The 25,857-nt window shown below is 36.6% G+C and overlaps 1 protein-coding gene across 1 annotated transcript in view; it reads right to left on the reverse strand.

The window, feature by feature from the left end:
- Nucleotides 1-25,857, reverse strand: part of LRMDA (leucine rich melanocyte differentiation associated) — a 605,242-nt gene that overhangs the window by 80,662 nt on the left and 498,723 nt on the right. Inside the window, exon 6 of the mRNA XM_041404949.1 lies at nucleotides 14,820-14,904. Within this exon, the coding sequence (XP_041260883.1) occupies nucleotides 14,820-14,904 (85 nt within the window). The remainder of the gene's footprint in view (nucleotides 1-14,819; nucleotides 14,905-25,857) is intronic.

The raw sequence follows: 25,857 nt of genomic DNA on the forward strand, positions 1-25,857 counted from the left end.
TCTTCAAGCCTTTTCTTAAATTTTGTTTGGTTTTTTGTTGTGTATGAAACATCACGGCAATAGCATATGAAAATAGTACATTAAAAATCTTAATTCAACTGTGCATAAAGTCAGTTTTAAAATGGGTCAAGAGCACACATAAACTCATTAAGTGCAAACCTAATATTTCCTGGGGTTTTCAAACAATCTGTGCCACTGACCTTAAAGTTCCTCTGGCTTTTCATACTCACATGTAATGTCTTTCAGATTGGTAAGAGAAAACACTCAATTCTGCTTGTCTAGGCTTCTCAGAGTATTAGAGTTACATGAGGGAAAAGGTAAAAGCACAAATTGACTAATGAAATCTGTGAGAATGTGCTTTTTTGTCTAAATATTGGAGTGATTGTCAAGGAGACAGAAGCTCTGACCGTATTTCACTGTCAAATTATGATTGTCATTGTTCATAGACTAAAAGAAATCTGACAGGCATCCTAAGATTTAAGATTCTTAAGTATCTTTTCAATGACATATTTCAGTGCATGTGATTAGTGAAATTACAACATGATCTATTTCACACTGCCCCCCTTCCCTATCTAATTTAAACATGTTATCTATCAAGCTCTCATTAGAGAGGTTAAATCTTATCAAGCTATTCTTAAGCAACTCCAAGTCTATTTTCAAATCAAGAATCACCAAAATAGTAGTACTGATGATGATCAATCAAAACATTGAAACTACTTCATGAGAGCAGCAGAAAGTTTGCATATATCTTGGATAGAATTCACCCATATGCTTCTGTTCATTCAGTTGCCATGCAGAGCTTGGCAAAGGAGATCAAATCCACAACACCAGTGTTTGCATAAAGGCACTGTAGTGTCTGTAACTTGGCACTACAGGTGGAGTTCGTACTTTGGAGGAACTAGTTCTCCAAGTTGCTCTCTTGTTACTCTCAACAAACTCTTAAGCTGCTTGGGGCTGCACTTTAGCATGTGTTGCCAAACTGACATATTGTTTAACTGTGATGCTCAAAAAAGTCTGTGCCCAGTTGATGTGTTTTGCCTATAGGAAAGTGAATTTCAGATTCTTCCACACTGACCTCAATTTGCTCCCAAGGTGCCTGAAGCTCATAATAAGGAATATAGCTGTAGCTCAGTGAGTAGGTGAAGGTGCTTCCTCAGCTCAGAGACAATGGCTGGCTGTTACAGAGAGCATATGACATGTGTGCATACACACAACTTCACATTCTCCAAGATTTTAAATTAACAGTACAGAAATATGGCTTAGCAATTGATTTGGAATGAATTTATGAGAAGTATCAAAACAGCAATAACTCATCACATATGACATCATAGCCTCTACATGTATTTGTATCTTGTTTCCCTCCCCTTCAACATTTCATTACCCTGCAAGTGAAGACTTGGCTGAAAATCTGAAAAGCCTCATCATATATCCAGCCACATGTGCATGGCTAAAACACCTGCAGGCAGTTGTTTTAAGGCATAGACATGTCTAGCTTGTGTATGGATTTCCTCCCCATAATCTGTTCAGGTTTAACTACAGCCATGAGGAGAAATTACCTAGAGATTCCCCTCTTGTACAAACATATTTTTTTCCAACACAGTATTTCTAACCTACACATCAGAGAAACCCTTCTTTAGACTGACTGAAAAATCTTTTCTATTAAGCATATGAGACTTGGGAACAGACAAGAAACAAGAGTCAGATATCTTTTTTATTAAGGAATAATAGAATTTGAAAAAAAAAAGATTTATCTCAAATTTCATAAATTAGGGCTGTTCAAAGTACCTACAAGGTGGTATTAAATAGTTTCCTTTGGAAGTTAAAAACCTCAGGTAAGGAATGTGCTACTTAATTTACTTGAAAGAACATAAAACAATATTTTGGCATTTGCTTTTCATTTCATTCTTTGCTCCATTACCATACTTAAAAAACACTTTCACCAAAAGGTAGATTGAACTTCACAGATCAGTATTTGCTCTTGCACCTTTATTAATTTAAAAGCATTTTCTGAAGAAGGTCCCATTAACATTCAGTGTTATCAGAATAATTCTGTTTTCATTTTAACCAACACATTACATAAGCTAGAACAGTTATATGCATTTTAAAAATGGGTTCCATGCTGTCAAGACCTGATTTTGGGAATAAAATGCTCATTGCCTTCCCAAATTTTCTAAATGGCATTGAAGTGATGCTCAACTTTTTAACCTGCCTTAGGAACTGGCATCTTATAAAATTGCTGCAGAATAGCTGTCCATTTGCTCTCTCATGTCCATAGGAACGAATCCTGAACAACTCACAGAATGTCAGAGCAGCAGCATCAAGGTTTTCACTTTCCTGCCTGTGCTACTGAAAAACAGAATGACAGACTAAGGCTCAGCTCCCTGGTGAAACACTGTGGCTCTTTTAGGCAGTACAGTCACCAAAAAAAAAAAAAAAATTAGATCCTAAATATTAATCTGTCAGGAAAATCCTGCCTGCATTCAGGATGAATGATTTGAGGTTACAAGTGCATTCCTGCTTGTGAAAGAAACATTCCTTTTCCTACACACATCTTCCACTCAGTGCACTCCCAGGTACCATATCAACCACAGCAAGCTGGGATCTATTCTCACTGACAAAGTCACTTCTAGAACTCCTTGCAATTTTCTTTTTATTCTGCAAAACATACCAGTGTTTTGCATATTTTCTTTATTTATTTGCTAAACTGCAGTCTGTTTTAGCTTCTTGTGGGAACAGCCTCTGCCTGAATTATGGTTCCTACATTTCCTAAATGAATGCCATCTCCAAATCTTGCAAACTATCTCAACTAGTTCATTTCATCCAGAAATTTTGTCTGAAGGGTTATCTTCTCTAAACATGCAGACAGCAGGAAAAAAACCCAAAAAAACTTTTATTAATGGTTGGAAGGATAAAATAATTATCAGACACTAAAAATATGCCAAACTCACTCTCTTTTGTGGTATCTCCTGATGTTCTAATTCTTCTCATGATATTCTCATGATGTTCTATTTTGTCTCATTCTCTTTTGAATAAAGCCATTATACTCCTTTATAACAAACAAATTTTTCAACACAAACAAATTATTTTAGCTGACAGCTTCTCTTCTACTTTACTACTAAACACACCCTGGTAAAAGTATTCCTTTTTATACTGACAGTGGAACAAAAGTGAAGAGGAAACAACAGCAAAGGGACTCCTTTGGCTATTCTCCACACTTCTACTGCCATTGTTATCTAGCATCAGATTACAGGGCAGAGGTAAACTTTACATCCACAATTATCGGCTGAGTGGATGTCCACACATCTCCTTTTTACCTTACTGTAATCTCACCTGGTATTTCTTTGTTTGTCATGTACTTTACATCAGTAAAGGCTGGCATTTGGCAGCACCAAATTGCTTCTGAATGATGTAATAATTTATAGTTAATCTATTTATTCTAAGTTGCTCTCTTTTTTGCCCCCATGAAATTTATCATTTACTACCTTTAAGACAGACATAGTCTGCCAAATTAATTAATTATGTGGATTTGGGAGGGACGGGAGGGTGTGTTTGGTTTGTTTGGTGTGTGTGAAGGGGGTTTTTGCCAACCTCTTGGCTTTAAGACAGAATCCAATTCTTCCGTCGGGGCCCAAGAGATTATTTCCATTGAGCCCACTTCTTTTATTTCATGGAAACAAAATGTTCTGTTAAGCCTGACTGTTCCCACTCACAATTCAGCTAAAAAAAAAGCCATCCAGAAGTTGCCTCTCTCCTGTGAGGAAAGTAGAGCTGGGATAGATGCAGTTTTCCCAAGCACAGCTGACTGAAGAAGGCGCAGTCACTGCCGCTGCAGTGGTGGCTGCAGGGGAAGCCAAGCCAGCGTGGGGAAATCCAGCACATTGCTGTGGCAGCCCTGCAGGTTTGGTATGCACATATTCTAACTCCTCTCAGGCAAGAGGGAACTCTAATTTAGTTCTCTATTAGATGTGAGAAGCCATGTCTAGTAATATAAATGGTTTTGAAAGAGGCAGCCTGGGACATGTGTTCTTTCCACATCTCTCTACATGGCCTGACACTGAGCAAAAGTAAAAAAGCAAACAAACCAGACACTGCAGTCCTGTTTGGTCTTTAAGTAGACATCAGAAGGTTGCTTGCACCCCCTCTGTAAGCATTCCTGTGAAAGGACTTCTACTCACCAGCCTTACATTTTTTCAGCCTACTGTGCTAAATGTCATCATGGCAATTGGAGGCATTCTAACAGAACTGCAATACAAATCTGTTTCACTTGAGAAGCAAAGCCTATGGTTCCTTAGGCTTTATAACCCAGTGCTTAGTACAAATTCACTGAATTTTTCCAATGCTTCACTATGTGATTTTAGGAGTCTATTTTCCCCAGTGGCACGCAAGTACTAAAATTGCACTACATTGCATTTTGCTCTCAGTGGGCGGGAAAGTGAATACTCAATGGGTTATTTTCCATTCTTTATTTCAGTTTTATGCAGCCACAGGTGGGGGGTCTTTCAGGTGGCTGCCTAGGTTTACTAAGCACTTTAGAGTTATAGACAAAAAGGGTCTTACAAAACATACCAGTGTTGTCAATCACACAGTAAAAGAAATTCATTCTGTGTAAATAGAAACAATTTTCAAGATATCTGAGACTGTAAAAGGTAACACAATGAATATCAACAAAAAAAGGATCAGCCATCCTCTGTTTGGTAAGAGACATAAAACAATTGCACTTGTTTATACTTATTATTTACCTCTCTGTCTCCTCCCTTTCTTCTCCCCAGGTGTGATCTGTCTGCTTAAGGGCATACAAAGTTAGTAAAGGATGTCATAGGTCTTCCTATCATTTACTTTTCTTACAATCAAGTTATTAACAAACCACAAAAATATCACAAAACAAGAAAAAAAAAAGGAAGTCATCAACCTGCTTATCATTTGCTTTCAGAGCTCTGCAAGGAACTTTGATCAGTAAATATATTAGATCATGAATACAGATATTAATATCCAGTAAAAAGTTGACAGCTTTCTGTTCTTGCATAAGATCACGCAATGAAATACTCCAAAGTTACCATTTTCTTTCCTGAAATCAAATTTTAAAAGGGACCCTTCATGCACCTCTACACAACACACACTCTGAACAACAAAATACAAAATACATTGCATCTTTTTGGCTGCTCGTAGTTTGAAAGACACATAGATGTTACAGCAAGACGTGCATGTTATAAAGAACAAACACACAAGGGGATAAAACAGTTTCACTGCTGTTATGCAGATGGCTGCCCTTCTGACTGTGGAGGAAATTTCTTCCCTCCCCCATTTTTTAAAGCAGGCTTCTACATGTGTTGACTGTGTGGGAATTAGTGCTTTTTCAGATGACACCCACATCCTCTTCACTCAGGTCAGTAACACCAGCTACAGGCCAGTGGCCAAAGTCATGTCAGTATTCCATCCATTCTATCCTGGTAAAAAGTCTAAATTCTCAGAGAAACCCAGCTCAAAATGGAATGACCACATTATTTTAATCACAAGAAACATGAAGAACAATGAACAACATTTGGATGCAGTACTACTTTCTGTGTGCATGCCATTTTCTCAATAAAAGTCTCAGCTATTTAAAAACTGAGATGTACAAACTCGAAAATAAAATTCTATGTCCCCTATGTTCAAAAGCCTATATTAGTGCATTTCAAATAGATTGTAGCTCAATAGACAAATTAGTTTTTTATAAATAATAATGGTCTGTAAAATATTTTGTGACCAGAGAGTCACAAACAGTCAATATCTGCAGAAGCAAGAGTCTCTTGAAAATTTCCTCAAAAATACATTAAACGTAACAATGAAAATTTACATTTTCATTACAGATTCTAATTTTACTGAGAAAACACCATCTTTGACATTTCCAACATTTGCTACAGAGACCCTTAGCATGGGGCAGATATTTATTACCTCTGGAATTAAAATATGCTCATATGAAAAAATATTCAAATGGAACATGCACCATTTTATTTTTTTCCCTTTAACCAATAACATAAAGCTTTATCCTGTCTGTGTACTACAGAACAGTACTGGCTGTATGGAATATATCAACACATGTCTATGTGTTATTAAAAACAGTAAATTCCCATTTAAACAAGGGCTACAGTCTGTGCACTAAACACTCATTAATGGTTATGAATCAAAAAAAAGGGGGGGCCTTGCAGCAGGTGTGCATATCTATGAATTTCAATACATTGTAAAACTGTCTGTAGCCAACAGCTTCATCATTTGGCCTTTCTGAGCTTGGAGACAGGCAATTTTTCATGATTTTACTATTTCTGGCCAAACAAAAAGTTTTTAATTAAATATACCACATGATTCCAGATGTTTGTTTATTTGTTCCAATGAGGCCATAAAAATGCCTGAATGATAAAATTGGAGGACTCCTGCAAAAACAGGCTAGACTAGAGTGCTAACTAAACACGGGGATCTCTCGGGAGACTGTATCTGCACAGCACTGGTGTGCTTTGAACCAATTTCTTTGGAAGAGCTGCAATACTGTGGCTGATGACTGGAATTCTTTATTGTAAAAAAATTACAAGGTCAAGTGGCAAATTTACTACTTTCTTTTTTTTTTTTTTTTTTTTAATTTCCAGTTGCACACATGCTGCATCATTAGCTCTCCTACATATCCAAAGAAGATTTTAGGTTTGGATCCCAAGTTTCCACTTAGAGAAGCCAGTGTTTTCTATATATTTCTGCCATTTTTTAGTCATCCTGCTTGAGCATTCTTATGGTTTCTTATTGCCAGCATGACAAAATGAGCTATGTTGTGAAATATCAGACACTCTCTAGTCTACCAAAAATATGAAGTTATGGGCTTTTTCCTCATTAATCACATTCCCTCTGATGTGACACTTGTATGGGTGACTTGGGTCTAGACTGCCAGTTTTGGCAAATATGGAAAAAGTTAAAATGAAAAACCTCAGAATGACAAAAATATGGAAAATGGTCAGGTCTTCAACAGTCAGATTGGGGAATGCACACTGTGGAAAAATGAAAGTTTCTATAATATTTGGGAAAAAAACACTGACAATTATGAAAGTCTGCCTGAGTCTTAGACTACTAGATGCAGAATGTGAATTGTGTGCTCAACATCTGAGATATTTAATAATATTTTAGTCTGAATTTGATTAACCACTTAATTACTCTTTTTTTTTTTTTCTTTTAAAATTTTCTTGCAGAAAAACACACATATTTTATTCCCACAGAGACACAGCACACCAGGAAGTGATCCTCTTAGAACTTACTTCTGGTCAGTTCAATCACATCCCTTGGGTTCAGTTTCAAACCACAGAACACAGAGAAGGCTCACAAATTAAAATATGCTGTCATTTAAAACCAAATCTTAACTTTTCTGGCCATCAAGAAAGACTTTACACAAAACTGCAAGTCACTTTATATATCATCCCCACCTCATTTACCCCAACTTACTTTCACATGACTAGTTGCTCCCATCACTGCAATATACAGAAAGATAATACATTTTTATGCTGAAGTTTTAATAATCTACAGTATCCTGATTCAAATCCAACATTCCTTGTATACACAGACAGAAAATTGTTGACCCTGTAAGTGACAAGAATATTAATCCAATGACCCAGAAAATTTATTTCTTGAACCATATTAGTCAAGGTCACATTCAAATCCAGCTACAATTTATTCCACATTTGGGAAAGTCATTGTGCTTTACAGAGAAACATGCAGATGCTGGCAGAAATTATCACTACTGAGCAAGTGAGGCAAATTGGTCCACAAACAGCACAGCTATTTGTGACAGTTCTATTCCAGTAAACAAATAAAGTAGGGCTAAGGAAAGGGACTACATGAGATCCTCCTTAACCTGTTCTTTCATGAATACCCAGCAAAAAACCACTCCCCAGCTGAGAGCTGAGTTGATCACATGTGTGGGCATTGGACTTCTCAGTTCTGCTGAAAGGCAAAATTTTTGATTGTGTGTCAGGTCACAAAACTGGGAGAGATGGCTAATGCATTTGCAGTCTTGGCAAATACTAATACAGGTGGGCTTCTGTTATCAGCTGGAAGCATTTTACTGGAATACACTTCCCTAAGGAACAGTGCCTTCCAGCATTTCTCCCCGCCTACTTTGTTCCATCCATTCCTTCTACCTATTCTCCCCACAAAGCAAACTTATCAGAAACACTGAGAAAGCAGTAAACTGGAATCCACCCTGGAAAGGACAAATCATGGTCAGGGCTAAGAAACCAGGCACCCCACTGCACGAATAGAAATGAGTCAGTACATTCACCTCATCTCTTGGTGTAAGGTTCGGGGAGTCTGTGGGCATCAGCAGGAGCCATCCAGCACAGGAACGAGAGAAGCCTGCTCTGCCCTTCTCCCAGCTGCACCACGAACAGAATTCTTTAAGTTTCTACATTACCTTCTCACACATCTGGACTACAGAACCCCTATTCACCTCTGATGGATTTATTTTTTCCTTCACCTCCCCTTAACTAAAGGGAACCGAGACCAGAAAGCAGAATATTTTCTTAACCAAGTCTGCTGTCACGCTGATACTCTTCTATAACATCACTTTGCTTTCCATGCTTCTCCCATGTGTCTTGAGCTTCCATTAATGTCTATTTTCCAAACTAAAAACTAAGGAACTAGAATCCAGTTTCTCACTTCATACAGGCAGACCACATGTTTTGGGGTTTTTTGTTTTTTGGTTTTTTTTTTTTTTTCTTTTATAACAAACTTCTTATTTTAGCATTCTCCCAGAGTGTCAAAGAAGAGGATTTCCACTCCACTCGAGGCTAAGTCATGACCACATCACATCTCACTGTTGGGACACATTTCCTGGCACCAATAGGAAATGTCACAGCTTATTTTTGAGTGTTCGTTCCCTGGAAAATATGATCTTGTCTGTTCCATGCTATTGAGAACTTTTTTTTTGTTTGTTTAAGGTTATTCAGCTCATGATGAGAAGATCCTGGCCTAAAATGTCTTCAGTCTAGGACACACCACAACATAATGCAGGTTAAAAATGATGGTATTTTCAAAGGACACTTTGTGTAAAACAATAAAGAAAATATCTCACTATTCACAGCATCTTTGCCTGATACAGAACTTTCACATAGTGCATCTGCTTGCAATTTTCTTATTTATCCTAACCTTAGTTATTAAACAAGTCAAAGCAAATATATCTTATATACATATATGGATACATTTTGTTAGCTGAATGATAAAGTAGTAACCATAGGTTTTTTGGGGTTTGGGGTTTTTCAACAGAATACAATGCCTTATGCTTTTACACAGAAAAATCAATTGACAAGCATAAAGTGCAGTTCACACTAAGAAAACTAACTAATTATGATAAGTTGCTACATAAATTGCTTTGCAACTTCCCCAGCAATCAATTTCAAACTCTAAATAAGCCTCTGGCTTGAAAACAGAATGAGTACCTAACAAGTGTGTCAATAACAACAACAGAGAGGACCACAATGACAATATAAACAGGATATTTATCTTTCTGGAAGTAAGTTTTAGGCAAACCAATTTCCTTTTCTTTTTATGTCTGTGATTTAAAGACAGCATGGCTTTTCACAATGCATGTGTAAAAGAAGAACTTTGTACATTAACATTTATTATTTAGAGGTGCATGTCAATTTTACTTCAAATATTTTAAAGTGATATATTAAAACTCTCAACCAAATTCTGGAAGGATTGATAGACATTATTAGTTCCATATGAACCTAGGAATATTTATAAAGTATGATCAAGCTGAGCAAATTGAGACAGAACAGATAAATCCTTGGAGAATAATCACTTTAATTATACTACTCCCTCTGGCTATCCAAAATTGCTACTTTTTTCCTTCAACACCAAATTTTGAAAGTACTGGACATCCTTCAACACCAAATTTTAAAAATAGTAGACATCTCTTAACATATACTGGATTGTGAACTTCTGCCCAGCTGGATGGCTAAACCCTTGTTGTGCATTCTGTAGTCCACTTTTATCTTGGTCAGTACTTACCTAAACTCCTACAAAGCTACTAGCTGGTTTTCTGCATGGCACGCCCCAACAATCAGCTGGGAGGAATTTTGTATGAGCACACAAGTCATTAGTGAAAATTTACTATACCAAATACTCTGGGTACAATAGCACTGTATAACAGTCACAGAGAAAGGAAACATAGCAAGATCAGGTGTCTCTCTATGATTATGATTGTTTGCTGAAGAACGGGAAAGCTTGGAAAAATTATAATTCCAAAAGAAACCTTCAACACAACTCTGTTAGACTAAGAGAAACTGAGTGCAAAAGGAACCTCTCACTTCCTTTGTTCAAAAAGGCTCTATAAATTACCTTTAGAAGGTTAATAAGAAGCTTCAAAATATTCTGTTCTTGGATTTGAATGAAAGTTGATGACTTTCAAGATCAGATCATAAAATAAGAAAACACATCTGTCAGCTGATTGAAACATATTGGTAGAATAAATACCAATTTTTCATTTGGGCATTCATCATTCAAACATAAGACAATGTAATAACTGCACATACCAGAATGCTTGGATAATTAACTGTATAGACACCAAAACAGGACAGTGGATTTGCTCAGAAAGTTCTTACAAGCCATAATAGATTGGAACTATTAAACCTTGGCCTAAATCCAATGTAAGGTTCTAAAAACTACTTACACAAATACTGGGTTAGTTTTTAATAGAAACTGCTTCTTCTTCCTTTTACCAGTAAGCTACGGGGTAGGCTTACCACTGGTTTTTCCCAGAAACAAGAGCACAGAAAAGGAGGAGTCACCTGTAAATTGTTACTGGAAACCAAATGGCTTTGGCAAATTAATATGTTTCCAAGTAAATCAGGTAACAGACAATGTTATAAAATAACTGCTTATACAAAAGGCATCCAGCACACGTTTTTGTATGGGAAAAACAGATTTTCATGATAGCCATGATTTAGTGATATTGCTTCTGAAGAGATACAATGATAAAACGCTATTTTCCTCATCAACTGGAAAGCACTGTTCTTTTTAGAAGGCAATTTGAGTTTGAATGCTTACACATAAAGCAAGGATGCCATTATAAAAAAGCAAACATACAACTTGAGTGGGGTGAAGAGTGAGGGGCCTTTTTCCACATATCAGACAAATTATCCTCACAAATACATTATTTTGATTTGAATTTCTTTTCATAAATGTCAACTATGTTAAGAATGTAAGTTTCTATTTTAAGATATGTTCCCAGTTGATAAATTATCAAGGAACAGAAGGGTACATATATACAAATCACTAGAAAAAAAATACCCAAGTCCAAAATTTTTTGGGCCAATTTCTTCTAAAAATCACTACATTTCATCAGTTTTGTGGCGCATGGCCATTTGTGTTTAAAACTACAATAAGTAACTGCTTTGTTTGACCTTTTTTTACCTTAAAGCTAGATCTGAAAAAAGCAGACAGGAATGTGGGGCATATATATTTGATTTCACCAAAATATCTGAAAGCTAGAACAATACAAGCAATGTATAGAACATAGAAAGAAAAGAAGCACTTTTATGGCAGGAGGCGTATCTTTGAACTGACTTCTTTTAACCAGGTGAGAGAACTGCACAAACTTCACCAAAGTAAAGCATTGGGTTCTAAATCCATATAAAGTAAAATACAAAATCCTGCTTTAACAAAGACCAAGGAAAGACCCTTAGAAGTTGGAGATCTTTGTTTTGAAATCAAAACAAAAATACAGCCAGTTATAAAATTACCACTTTGGAAGCGTTGTCTAACAGGAGAGCAAATAGATCACATAAAAAATCCAGTTATATTGCTGTCAAATGCCCAAAATCAAAATAGAAGGCCTTTAGATTTTTCACTGAAAAATATGAACAGTGGGACTGAGGTAAGGTTCAACTTAGAAAAGTGGGTCTAAGCAACACTGCAATACAGGGGAAAACAACTTTCCCAAGATGGGGAAAAAATTCTAAAGCTTAAAAACGTGATGCAGTATTTATTTCTCTTCATGTACTTATACACTCAAGCATCATAACACTCAATAAATTTGCAGTGATCATTCCATGCTGACATCACACTGTCATATGCAGTTTCTCTGGGCTTTGAAAGGGAGAGTGAGATTCTCACCATTCCTGAAATTGTCTATACAAAATATGGAGCCTAAAAGACCAGATCCTGACTGGAAATTATATACTGCATGCATGAACATAAAAGCTGTAAGACACATGGTGCAACCCACATATAATTATATGTTTTTGTTCTCCCTGTAAAAAATCATAGCTAAATAGAGTGACAAATGTCCAAGTGAAACTGTACCAAACAAATACATCCAGCTTGCTCCTGTTCCCCCCTCCCAGCCCCCTAAAAATCAATTTACAGCTGTACCAAACCATTTGCCAGACTTCATGATTCTGGTAAACAAGTTTTTCCAGGGACAAATTACACTCACAAACTTACAGCATTCTTCATTCCAGTATGCATTGAAAACCACCAATATTTACATATGCAACAGCTGATTCAATTCCACTTTACAACACTGAAAGCATTCCGTGAAGAAAAAAATTGAAGATATTCAGAACCTAAAATAGCAAGCTTAAGTATTTCATTCTTTCCTTGGAGATTTTTCTATTGACTGCAATTAATCTTTTATGGGCTTGGGAACTTTGGAACTTTTCTTTACATAAAAGAAGATGATTGAGTTAATGGGCCTTGCCAGCAGGTTGTTCTAAGCTTGGAATCGGCTCTTCCAAGACCTGGAATTTTGGAAAGTGTCCTTAATTATTTCCTTGTGAATATGCATGTATATGTACACACATACAGATTTATACATACACACACTAATCCAATCATATTAACAATGTCTCTCTAAGAACCAATTTTACCCTTTCTTTGGATGACATGCTCTTCTCCCTTCTCTTTATTTATAACTGTGCTTAATCACAAGGAAATTTGCAGCATATTTAGCATGCAGAGCAGAATATTTCTGGGAAGAGTAAAGACAGAAGTAATAAAAATTATGAGAACTGCTAAGGGTAGAAAGTTGGTGATTTGGGGAATATAATTTTCTTCTTTCATGGCAAGGGGGCAGGCTTTCTGAAACCCTGGTTAGGACAGTATGTACTTAGAGCCTGGCAAGATCCCACTCTGAACAAACACCTGCTGGATGTGTCTGCAACACCTACTGCAGCCACACTGCTGCTGTGTTGCAAGAGGAGTCAATCAATAATGCAGGCACACAGATTTTGATCCAACACTACAGGCATTTCTTTTGTCAAGTTAGATAACAAAATCAGCCATGAAGCCACACTTCCAATACACTATTACCTAAATAAAAAAAAAAATCTGAAAATACCTGGCTTTTAAGGGTACTTTGAAAGTATTTCTAGAGAACTTAGGTATTTTTCAAGATTCTGTCATTCTATTTATTGTGTTAGTAGATTCTAGCCATTTAAGCCAACACCAGAAATCCAACCTAAAAGGCAACATATTTATCTGAAAATCAAAGCTTATCTTATCTTGGGAATGGCAGGGGGAGGAGGGACAGTGGAGAGGAAGGGCGCTGGGTTGCATGTTTTTTGTGGGGGGAGAGGTTGTTTTTTAATCTCTGAAGTCCAGGTGTGTGCTACAATTCAGGATTTTGGTTGGTCCTTTCTCTTAAAAAAGTATCAGTTTCTATGTGAGCTCAGTGCCAGAATACAATGCACCCACAGCACTTCTAGGACATCTGATTTCCACCACAGCAATCTTCTAGGACATCTGATTGCTCAACAGCAATCGACACCAAGGCCAGGATGTAGCTTCTTCAGCTCTAGCACAAAAGTGATACAGGCTGCAACAAATAAAGTTCTAATCACCTGCTTTCCTCATCCTTCACACCTGGATCACAGACCCTTCTTCAGGTACATTACCTGCCTGATTCTTTCAGAAGGTATCAAGTAACATGGAATGCTACTAAAGCTGCTTCCATCCTCTGTAGTGCTGCAGAATTTGAACACACAGTAAAATTAAGCTACCATCAATTCATAAATATAAGGCTGACTTTGATCCTGCTATCCTTAAGAAAAAACTGCCTATAGACAAATGGTTTACATGATCAATGGAGAATCAATGGGTAATGTGGGAAATAAATAAGAGGATTGTTGCTCTGGTTTTAAGATAAAAAAGTGCTGCAAGCTTTACAAATTTCTCCTTTTTGAAAAAAGGGTAAAAGCTTGGAATGCACCCTTCCCAACTGCTTCAGTTTTTCACCTGTTCCTTGAATTTTTTGATTCATGGGTATGCAGAAGGAATTTGTGAACTTGCCCAAGGTGCTTTTTTAAGTTCTACGGATTGATGAAAAAGGAAATTGAAAACTGATCCACTTTTAATGTTGAAAAACAGAGAAGAATCCCTTCTTATTGCAATGAAAATGTGTTAACATTTCAAAATTATAGTCCTAAATTTCTAAACTGCCAAAAAGCTCTCACTTAAAAAATATTAGAAAGTTTACAAATTCTCTCAAAATTACCAATGCTGCATGTAACCATCTACTTAGCAATGTTTAAATACTCTAATCTCTTTACATTTTTCTCTCTCTCACACACACAAAAATCACTGAGCGTTATTATCCATAGATTTATTTGCTTTCCCGGTAGACTACCTGTAAATCCTATTTAATATGAGTTAAAATCTGTAGTCCTGACAGCTATGGTTTTGTCATATAGTGCTTGAAAGGCATGGTGATCTCTGCAAAGGGAAACGCAGCAGTAACCAACACAGAGCAGCCTTAGAGCAAAGCTGACCGCCCTGCCCAGCTCATGGCAATAACGCGGAGCTCGCACCTCTGTGGTTGGTGAGGTCTCTGGATCCAGAAGGCAGAGGTGTGTAGTGCATCTCTGGAGAGGCAGGGGCAGCAGCACTGGAGGCCTGTGTGACAAAACAAACAGTGTCAGTGCTCTGGGTGGAGGGCAGCGAGCAGGCAGAGCTGATGCACCTGCAGGATCGGTGCTGCAGCTGCAGGTGCACGGAGCCAACAGCCATGAAGGATTAATTTGTTTTTGTTAAGGCTCCTTGCCGCTCCTCAAGGTTGCCGTGCTCACAAGAGTTTACACAATGGCATTATGCATCATTACTAAACAAATATTTTCATACAGCTGACAGCTTAAAAAAAATTACTATCTTTCTCAGGAAATTTTTAGGCAATGTCAAAATTTTCCTCTTGCTGAAACACATTAATATTTACCAAAAGGAAGTTATGAGTGAGTCCACATAAATGAAAGGAGATAGAAAACAGGAAGTTAAGATACTGTAATTTTCAAATCAAAAGAAAAAGATCCCAAATTATTTTCTCATTCCACTTCCCTGTGAGCTAAATGAAGGGATCTATTAAAAGTTATAGTGCCTATAATGCAAAAAAGTGTACAAGTATATAGAATTGTTAACAATAAACACTCAAAACTTACAGCAGAAGTCTAATAAAAGAAATAAGTACCCAAGAGGACTTGCTCAGAACCCTTAAAAGTAAAGTGTTAAGGGAGAGGTAGCCCAAATCTTTCTCTTTAATAAGTCTCAAGACCCTATGATTCTAATTTTAAAAGATTAGACTGAAGAACTATGGTTTACAATAAACTAACCTTCATTCCATTTCATGTTTCAGCTGAAGGAAATATATATATATATATATATATTTATTTATTTTATATATATAGATATTTATTTTACATATAAATATAAAATAAAGGTTTAAAACAAACCACATTTACCATCTTGCTTTTTAGTTACAGAACAGCAGTTAGAAGAAGACATGAAAATAAAGAATTGTGTTGGTGAATATGAATCACTGTCAGTTTTTAAAGTTCACTTTAACTTCGGTTGGTGACACAGTAGTGACATGTTCAGTTTCAGATACAGAGTTTGCTCTGGAGTATTTACAACCTACCCCTTTCAACAGACATAAAAAGATGATATGTTTACATAGAAGACACAAAGGACAGCATTCACTGAAAGTTATATGATAATTTCTAACAGAAAAAATAAGGCAAATAAAGAGAAAAATACAAAAGCTAAACTATTTCTTGAATCTCATGACAATTCACTAAAGGGAGTCTTGAGAAAATAATTGCTATCTTCTGTGCAGTTTGTTCCCTAATGATATATTGACTTCTAAGCTGCAAAAGTCAATCAAAGGAATTCACCTCAGTCTTACTGACTTTATAATTGAACATATCCTCAAAAACTGTGAACCCACAGGTCTCCAATGTCTGGTTAATATAAAAGTACAAAATAGAGTTACAGTGTTTTGGGGAAGAAAAAGTGTAAATACTAATTCAAATTTTAATTACCAGACCAAACCCAAGAACAATAATCACAAATCCATAACAATGAAAGTTTATAATGATAATAGTTCGTTAAAGGCTGTAACTTAGAAATCTTCCTTGTTGTAGCTGTTGGACTCCTAAATGATAGCACATAAAATGTTAAGAGGTGACTGACTAGATTAGCATACTAAGATTTTGCTGTTGGAGACCAGCCATGAATTTCTGTGTCAGACCATAGTTACAATCCCATTTTTGTCCCTAGGAAAAATCAGGTCACAACATGAAGATGCATCATGCAGCAAAATAAACATTTTAATAGAACTTAACAGAGGCAAGTTTGCCTGAAGAGCAAGGATGCTACTTATAAGATATGAAGAAAAATAGAGAATATCCTGCCTCTGCTGACTCAGCAGTGATAATAAACACTTTTCAGGAAACCTCCTGTTCAGAGACATATTGCTACAGACATAAGTCTCACCTTCAGCCAGAATGAATGATACCTTGATTTTCGTGAACTGCAAACTTGCAGCTCAGTCCACTCTGGACTATGAATTATTGGAAATCTCTCTGGTGACCAGTATGAGCCAAGGGCACATATTATGTAAGAGGGAGAGATAGAACCCCTTAGACTCAGCTATGTGATATTTGAAACTAATTCCAAGAGCAGGAATCTGTTCGCAACTACACGTTTCCTTTGGGTTGAATACTTCTGGGTGAGAAAAGGAGAAAAATGTCACTATTTAACATCATGCTTCATCCCTGTAAATCACTCAAAAAACTGGAAGAATACATGATCTCATACTGTACACTCTAGATAGTATCTGCCTATTCAAGTGTACTTATTTGGGACTCTGGTAATAGTGAAGGTTTCTCTTTGGTACTTTTAATCTCAATTTAGACTGTTGACAGCTTGATGATAGCTTTTCCTAAAATTACTGGAAGAGACTTTGCCATTTCAGCAATATACCACTGAGTGAGCAAAATTCAAGAGCTTCTAAAAAGGATATTGGAGTGAAGGGGCAATTTAGCTTTATTTCCAATTTTAGGAAACGCAAGAAGAGAAGAGTTTGTTTACTGGTGTTTTTCTGTTACTTAATGTACAGTATATAATTCCCTGACAAATATAGAACAGTTTTCATTACCTTTGAGCTAAGCATTCAGTTAGAGCAACTTTAATTCTATGGAATATCATCCAGGGTTAGGATTGTTTTGCACAAACACTGGCTCAAGTTCCAAATCACATTTCTGAGTAAGCCTGTGCACCAGCAGAAAGACAACTATTTCTTTTCTCTACCACATACTGACATTTGGCCCTAAGCTATTTTCCAAAGAGATTTGTATAGATTGCATTACTCTTAATGTTCACAGGAATATTGTGACAGTAATAGCATTGACATGGGACAGTTATGTCTTCAAGTATTGGTGATACATGCATCAGAAGTTCTTCTTGCAGTGGAAAGTAACTATACATACAAATAGCTTTGAGCAAAGCTGTTTAAACTGGTTGGTAGCCTCAGTTTTATAGGAACAGCTCACAAAACTCAGTAAAGAAATTCTAATGGTATTATTACAGAAGAAGCTTGTAGTTTTGCAAACCTTGAAGTTATCCAACTTTCCCAGTCTTTGCAAAACTCCAGCATAAATTAGAGTCACTTTAATGAACGGAAAAAAAATAACCCGTTTAGAAGAAAATTGTCAGCCACACACCAACAACTAGCTCTCAAGAGTGGAGGAATCTAATTAGACTACACCATAACAAAAACAAAAGCTAATTTGTTTAATCCCTGCATTCCACTTTTCAAGGAATAAAAAATGCAATACTTGGATGGTACTAGTAAGGGAACATCATGTGTTGTATCAGGACATACTGTACATCTGCTGCATCAAAACAAATTTGCAGAGACCAATGATTAAAAAGAAAAAAAGCTGCACAATTTTTGGCAACCACACAAGTTCCTTCAAATATTTTAGCCATTGAAGGAAGTAAAGGGGGAACTCAGACAAGCCAATCCTCTTTGAATCATGTTTTGAGAAGGTAATATTTAAATGACTCTGCTATCCAAATAATCTCTCTTGACTGGACATTTCATTTTTGTATTTCTAAGCATATAAGTAAACAAAAACCCCACTTCTGACACTTTTAAATCTAATCAATAATACAAGTGTTTCAGCTATAATCAAGAGTATGACTTTGACCTTAGCAAATATTCCTTCCAGATATTTTAGCAGCTTATTTTCGGATGTTATGGTACTAATACAGTAGCCAAATTATTGTAGTATTAGGATAACAAGGAGAACAGTGGTCTCATATTTTGGTTGGCCTTCTAACTTCAATAACCTTTTAGCAAGAAAGGAAAGAGAATTTTTCACGTTTAACAGAAAGAGTGGCACTTAAGATTCAAAGTATTTCAAATCCAAAGCATTCCCTTATTCTCTTGTAAGAGAGATTATCACTCCTCACTTGAATTTACTTTACATTTTGGTTTTTCACTTAATGTTAAATTGCAAGGTTGAAAGCAGGGATCAAAAATGCAAATGAACATCAGATAATTCTTATGCATTTAGGCTTAATTGAGTGCAATCGATATGTCTGGTGTGCAGCCAAATTCAACTATTGTGAAACGCACCTAATGTATGGACATTATTTTTGGACTACTGAATGCCAGAAAATAATGAGCTGGCATTCAGCTTTGGTGAATCAGCCCTTGAATTTTCATCTAAGAGCAGTTTTGAATTATTAGTGAAGATAAGGTGTAAATGTGCAAGGGTATTTTATCCATGTTTCTCCCATGAATCATAAATGAGAAAAAAAATTACAGTCTAAATTGCACTTAAAAGGAATAAAGTCTTTTCATGTCATACATGATTTATCAAAATGATCTCATTTTAAGAGTACTGTGGTGTATCTTGATTAATAACATTAGTAAGCATGATGAATGGCCTCTTTAATGGTAACACAGAATTTATTGGCAAAATCCCTACTTCTACCAAAAAGGGTGGGAAGTAAAACACACAGAAGTTAGTAACTTGCATAAACAGCTTAAGTAAACTCTCTGCTATGTATTTTTCACTCACGTATCCTTGAAAATCCTTAATTTGAGTTTATTCTCATGCTCGTTTGGAAACAAGCAAGAGGTGTTACCTAATGGGGCAGCTCTAACCACTACAAAAGTCACTTTGCAGTTCTCTGCAAAACAAGCTGAACTCTGCCTGTACTGTAAGAGAATGAAGTGTATTAAGGTCTTTCAAGAACATTGGTCCCATCCCTTTATGACCTTTTTCAATATCCTCTTCATTTTGCCTTAATATCCTAAATGCTTCCCTTCTTCCATTACCCCATCTTACCCTCCCCCCCCCTTCTCCCTTTTTAAGCCTGCTCCAGCCTGCCCTAACTAATTTCCTTTTAGGCTGACAGATCAGAGGCCTTCCTACCACTGTTCCTTTTAGACCTGTGAAGCCCTCCTCGTAATCCTGCTGCTTGTCCACAATTAATCTTTCCAGTTGCCACATTATTAACACTACCACCCACAGTCAGAGGATGCCTGAGCACGGCTGGACACTCGCTCCCCACTGCAGCATCAAAGTTGTCAATCACACACCAGTCAGAAAGTTGCCTGCTGTCAACATCAGAGGATTTCATACTCTCCTACCCGCTGATCAAACATTTTTCTTCAGAAGATTAATTCCAAGTCCCCACCCATTTCCTCCCATATCCTCTTTCCCTTTTAGGTTTACTCAATGATCCATCTTCTGTATGGAAAAGGAAGCAGTGTATAATAGAAATCCTTTCAAAACAAAAGTTCAGCAAAACTAAATTTAAATCCCAGCTGTTATCAACCTCTTCCCCCCCGTGCAAGTTAAACACCTTAAAGAGCTTGGATTAGACCTAGTCACAAATGCCTTTCTTTGATCAAAGGCTCCAAGACTTTACACAAATATAATCACAAGGCAATGACTGCATCTAAGGAGCCTGAATTGATTTGTTCTACTGTAACATATAGCATACAGAAACACCCACTAGGCTTTTTGACTTCCAAGACCATTATTTTTCAACTTATATCGCTCACAAGCCAAGAATTTTAGCATTTTTTAATATTTTTTCAAGGTCATTAGATAAAAATTTAACTTCTTGCACAGTGTTTGCCTTCTCTTTTTAAAAAGTGCATCTCAGCTATTTACACTTAAAAGCAGAAGGATACAAGAGATTCTTCAGGTCAGGTTCAGTTTAACAAGTTGAAGGGAAGTAACTATCACCACCTCTCCCTAATCATGTACCACATTCTAAAATATTCAGTTTTTATAAATTAAACCTTACTGCTCAAGTACCTCAGTATCTTTCACTACAGTTGGCACAGAAACAATCTGTCCCTAAAGGAGCATTTTAACATGCTAGCCCCACAACAGTTAATGAAAGAAATACCCATTAATATAATCCAGCAAGCAATCTATTCACTGTAAAACATAATGTTAGGTTTTAAAATAAGAAGAAATTCATTTCAAATCACACTACAAAATAAATTCTAAGTTCCTCAACCATATTCATCCCTAAAATAGATTTCTTAGTGTTTTTTCATCCTTTAGGTTGGTACTAAAGAAAATCAAGAACTCAACAAATGACTCCCAGAAGTATAAAACAATAAAGAAAAATCTGCTGGTCTTGAATCCTAAACTTAGATTGGGAAAGTCCAAACAATTATTATATATTTTACCTTATATTTCTGTCAGCATCCTCACCTCCATATCCTGAGAACACACATACCTTCTTTACATTTATACCATGCAGGATTCAATGGGCTCACACACTTGTAAAATAGTGGACAAAGCAAACCACAAATAAGTCTGTCATACCCCAAACCACAAAAATCTACAGCTGTTGCTAGAGAACTCTGAGTTGTCATAGACAACTATGTTTGAAGTTCCTTGTGAAGTGAACCACAAATGTATTTTGAGATGCTAGAACTTCTTTCTAAGTCCCCACCTCCCCAACACTCAAACATGACATTTATTGAATTTCACTCATTGTTCAACAGTTCTGAAGGAGTGAAAGAGAAATATGGAGTTTTCAGAGGTTACAGCATCAACAGAAGGTGCCAAAAGCATAGGTAAGTCAACGTAAAGGGAAGTACACCGACAATGCATTAGATTCCAAGTTTCCTTCAGTCACTCCCTGCAATATGTTTCAACCAATTACATCACAACTACAAAACATAGCAGTAGTGGAGTCATTGCCAAGATTCCTGCTATGCTATGGCATAGCAACAGTTCATAAGCTGCATACAAACACTGATGCAGAACTCAAACACACATTACATATGATACTGTAACTCATTACTTTTCTTAGCCCTTTATTTTGAAATAAGGTAACTCAGAACTTCCCACCTCTTTTTGCCAATCTGATACCCATAGATTCTTCAAAAGCAAAGACAAAATCGTCAAGCTAAGTTGATTTTTTAGAGAGGAACTTCCAAGACTGTCCCATAAATTAAATCAGTAATGTAAATATCATCACTTTCAAGCACATTCAGATAACCAGAGGAATGCAGAACCGTGTATACATTTCACAGGCCAAGCATAATTGTTTGCAATGCTAGAGCACTTATTTTGCTTTGCTATTCATTCTGATACCTTCTGCATGCCTTAGTTTTTTAGGAAGCATGGAAAATATTGCAAAAAAATGAAAGCTAGACCCTAAAAATTATAAGCTTTACTTTAACGACCATTGCTAAATTGTGCTGACCTCCCCACCTAACAGGCACAAGAATTAAGAAACTGGAAGGTTAAAAATGCTTTCAAGGCATCTTCATTCTGTCATGTGGGAATAGAGCTGAATTGCAGCTCAAACCTCTTGTCACTCTATTCAGTCAGCAGAAGGGGGTGCTGCAGTGTAACCTATTTAAAATGCAAATAGAGTAACTTTTGTAACAGCAGATTAAAACTAGCATTTTATTCACTTGGCATACCCACAGCATACTGAATGTTGGAATCAGACTTGTCACTGCACACCGCAGGTTATTAATAGAGCTCAGAATGGTGTTACTAAATGTGCAAGTTAAAAGCAAATAAACAAAAATGGATTTATCTGTGGTATTTGTTCTCCTGGAGAATTCAGCAAGGTCTGCCTCACACTGCACACTTGTTTATCCAGGATCACTGAGGCTCAATTTCGGTTTTTTTTTCTTTTTTCCTTAATTATTTGATTGACAGCCACTTACCACAGCCAGAGATCCTGGGATATGTGATCTATAACACTAATATTATAGAGAAAACCACATTTTTTTTCAACCTGGACAGATATATACATACACAGGGAAAACTCTATGGTGCACAGCTGCTACTCCCTAATGGGCCTTTCTGGACTCTCGTGAACCACCAACACATGAAAAAAACACGAACTTAAAGGGTTCAGCAGAACCAAATCAACACATTGTGCTATGGCTTTACACTTCATCTTCCTACAGTGTCAGGTGTCAGGGCAGGCAAATGGGTTTCCCCTCTATATTCAAGCCAATTCCTCTGTTCTTCATCTCGATCTCTCAGAGATTCATCAAAAATGCGATTTAATTACATCTCCTCCCCTCCTCCCCCTCCCAAAAAGAGTGTAAACATGACTCCTTTTTATCTCCTGATACATCTGGACAAGTAGACAATGTGCTAAAACAAAATAAATCTGCCCTGACAGTCACATCAAAGGGTTCAGCTAGGGGCTTGCAGCTACTTAAGGCACAGGAATGTTGTTGCTAAGCATCGCTCTACAACCTATCAGTTCCTTAAAGAAGAGCTTTTTTCTTTCAGAGGGAGATGAGGAAAGCTGGAGAGTGGGAACCAGACTGCAAAGGGAGATTGGGGATTTTGGAGGATTTTAAAGCTTAAAGTGAACTGTGTGAAGAAAAGGGGGTTTGTTTGGTTTTGTTTTGCCTCTTGACATACAGTCCACATTTGGGGGAGGAAGGAAAGTAGGGAAGGAAGGAGGGGTTCAAGCTTGTTGATGAAACATCTTGTGAATTATCCCTTTGGATAAAACCATGAAAAGTCTTTGATATCCTTTTTCAAATCCCTGTACTTACTGTAGATTTGAAATGGAAAGATTGTGACCAAAAGCAATAGGGCTGGGATACCAAGCCTGTTAAAAATATATTGTGAAATGCATCCCATGCCCTGCTTTTCTGTCAAGCGTTTGATAAATTTGTTTATGTTCCTGAAGAGGTGAAGCCCAGAACAATGTCCATATCCAATAAACATGGTCTACGGAGAAAGGAAACTTTTGATACATATGCACAATTTGATGCTCAATTTACTAGTGAAAACTGTTCTCTTTAGGGAGAAGGTTCACTGAAATCTTCAGTCTTCCACACTGTGCCTTGCTGGACTTGATTTGCATGTTTAGTGCTTAAACCTCCAAAGGAAGGCAAAACCATGCTAAAACCAGACCTTAGGACTCTACTTATTCAAAACACAGCCACAATTAAATGGACAGCTGAAAATTCAAATGAGGCTTCCTCTCAAAGACGTAGAAACATATCCAAGGCAGATAGACAATCCAGCCTGGAAAGTATAAAACACTCAGTTTCAAAGCTTAATTTTCCTGAAGGTAAGCTAAGAAAACCACTAGTTTGGTAACAGCAACATTGAGGTGTTAACATATCTTTGGTTTTTAAAAACAGCTTTAAAAAATCCGCTTTCCTTTTAAAAAATTAAACAAAGAAAACATGAAATGGACTCATTCTACATGCAGGGTAACTATCAAGAACATGAACAATTACTGAGCCCATGATATTACACAAATAAATAACACTTAGCATTATCTTCAGCACAACCATATTTATTAAACAGTGACTGAGGGCAGCAGTAACCATTTTTATTGTCCCATACAGCTCTTATTTTCTAATTAAACAGAAGGTTATTTCCACTGCCAATGCAGCTATTTATCTTATTTGAGTGTTACATAATATTTTTTGCCAGCCAAGCCTGACTATAAAGTGTTCTGTGTGGTGAACTGTGGCCCAACTTGCTTTCCTGTTTGGTAATCATAGAAATGGGCCATTTCGTGCTGTGTTAATAAATAAACTTTTTGCAATTTCTCCTAAAACATGATAAAGCTTATACTTTGTCCTTCCCTCTAGCTTCAATACAAGGGCAATGAGCTGTATTATTAAAGATATAGGTCAAGCAAACCTGATGATTTCAATCCTGTGGGGTGCTTTAGAAACTATTGTCATATTACTGAGATCATTCTGCTGTTCCTAATTATTCCTCTTGGTTGCCTCACATTTCAAGTGATTTCTCTCACACTTATGTCAAAATTTATAAGCTACTCCCTGTAACAACACTACATTATTTCCTCACTTGTTAGGGTAATATAGGACAGAAACTAGGAGAATGCTTTAATCTAGCTGACAAGGATAATGTAGTCTAGAAATGTAATAAACTTTGCATTCTACTACAAAGTTGTGGTTTTTCTCCCTACCATGAAACATTTCATATAGATAGACATCTTAGAAAAACTAATTGCTACAATAACTTGCATATCCTCTTATCTGAGTTGCTTTTATCAGGAAAAATGTATCAGCATTAAAGCGCTCACTCCAATAGCTTGTGCATTCTCCTTATTCCCATAATTGCTATTCCACAACATTCTGTTGACTGTACTGTAAAACTACATGCTGCTGAAGGAAACCTATTTCCAAGAAATCTGTGCATCATCCTCACAGTGCAAAACATCTGTAATTAACAGGCTGGGCTTTAACAGTGCTGTAACACATCTCGGGCTGACTGGCACAAAATTTTATTTGCACTAAGTAGCTTGAAACTGGGAAAATATAAAATCAACTTTATGTGATAGCTCCATGTTCTATAGTGGTTTTTCTGAAGGATTTCAGAATGTAAGGAAAGCTGCCAGTGGAAAAGGTAGTCTAATGAAACATTTGAATTTTAAAGCCACTGTGGGTACTACTTACTGTGGAAGCTAACCTGTTTCCTTCAGAACATCCTTAAGGTTACAAAATTATGGTATCCTCCTCCCCTACCCCCACAGAAACAAACAAACAAAGAAAAAATTTCCAATAAACAAACTAAAACAAAATTCCAGTTATAAAATGTCATATGAGTAACTCAAACATGACATCCATACTAATATTTCTAGGGATAATTTTGGTGAATCTGTTTGTACCAGCAATTTGCCATGTTTGTCAAATGTTCAATGGCTTTTAAAATGCTTTTAGTCAGCAGCAAACTGAAAAAAACCCAGATCACAATAATATGAGTCCAGAGTATCAAAACCATCAGACAATAAAACAGGAATAGGAGCACTGGTCTACAATGGTAACCTTTAAAAGGATTTTTTCCAGATAAATAAAATACAATATTTAATTGACCATGCACACAGGAAACAGAGAAGAGGCAAAGATGAAGTTAGTGTTGTCCCAATCACAAATACTCACCGACAGCTTCGTCAGGAGAAAAAAAAAAAAAGGTAAATATAAATAATTTCTGGGTTTGCCTCTGTTCCAACTTCTGTCTCTTCTGTCTGCCTTTGAAGAGCTGATGACCTGACTGAAGGTAAACT

Source organism: Onychostruthus taczanowskii, unplaced genomic scaffold (assembly GCF_017590055.1).
Source record: "Onychostruthus taczanowskii isolate IOZ18803 unplaced genomic scaffold, ASM1759005v1 scaffold22, whole genome shotgun sequence".
NCBI classification, from domain to species: domain Eukaryota; kingdom Metazoa; phylum Chordata; class Aves; order Passeriformes; family Passeridae; genus Onychostruthus; species Onychostruthus taczanowskii.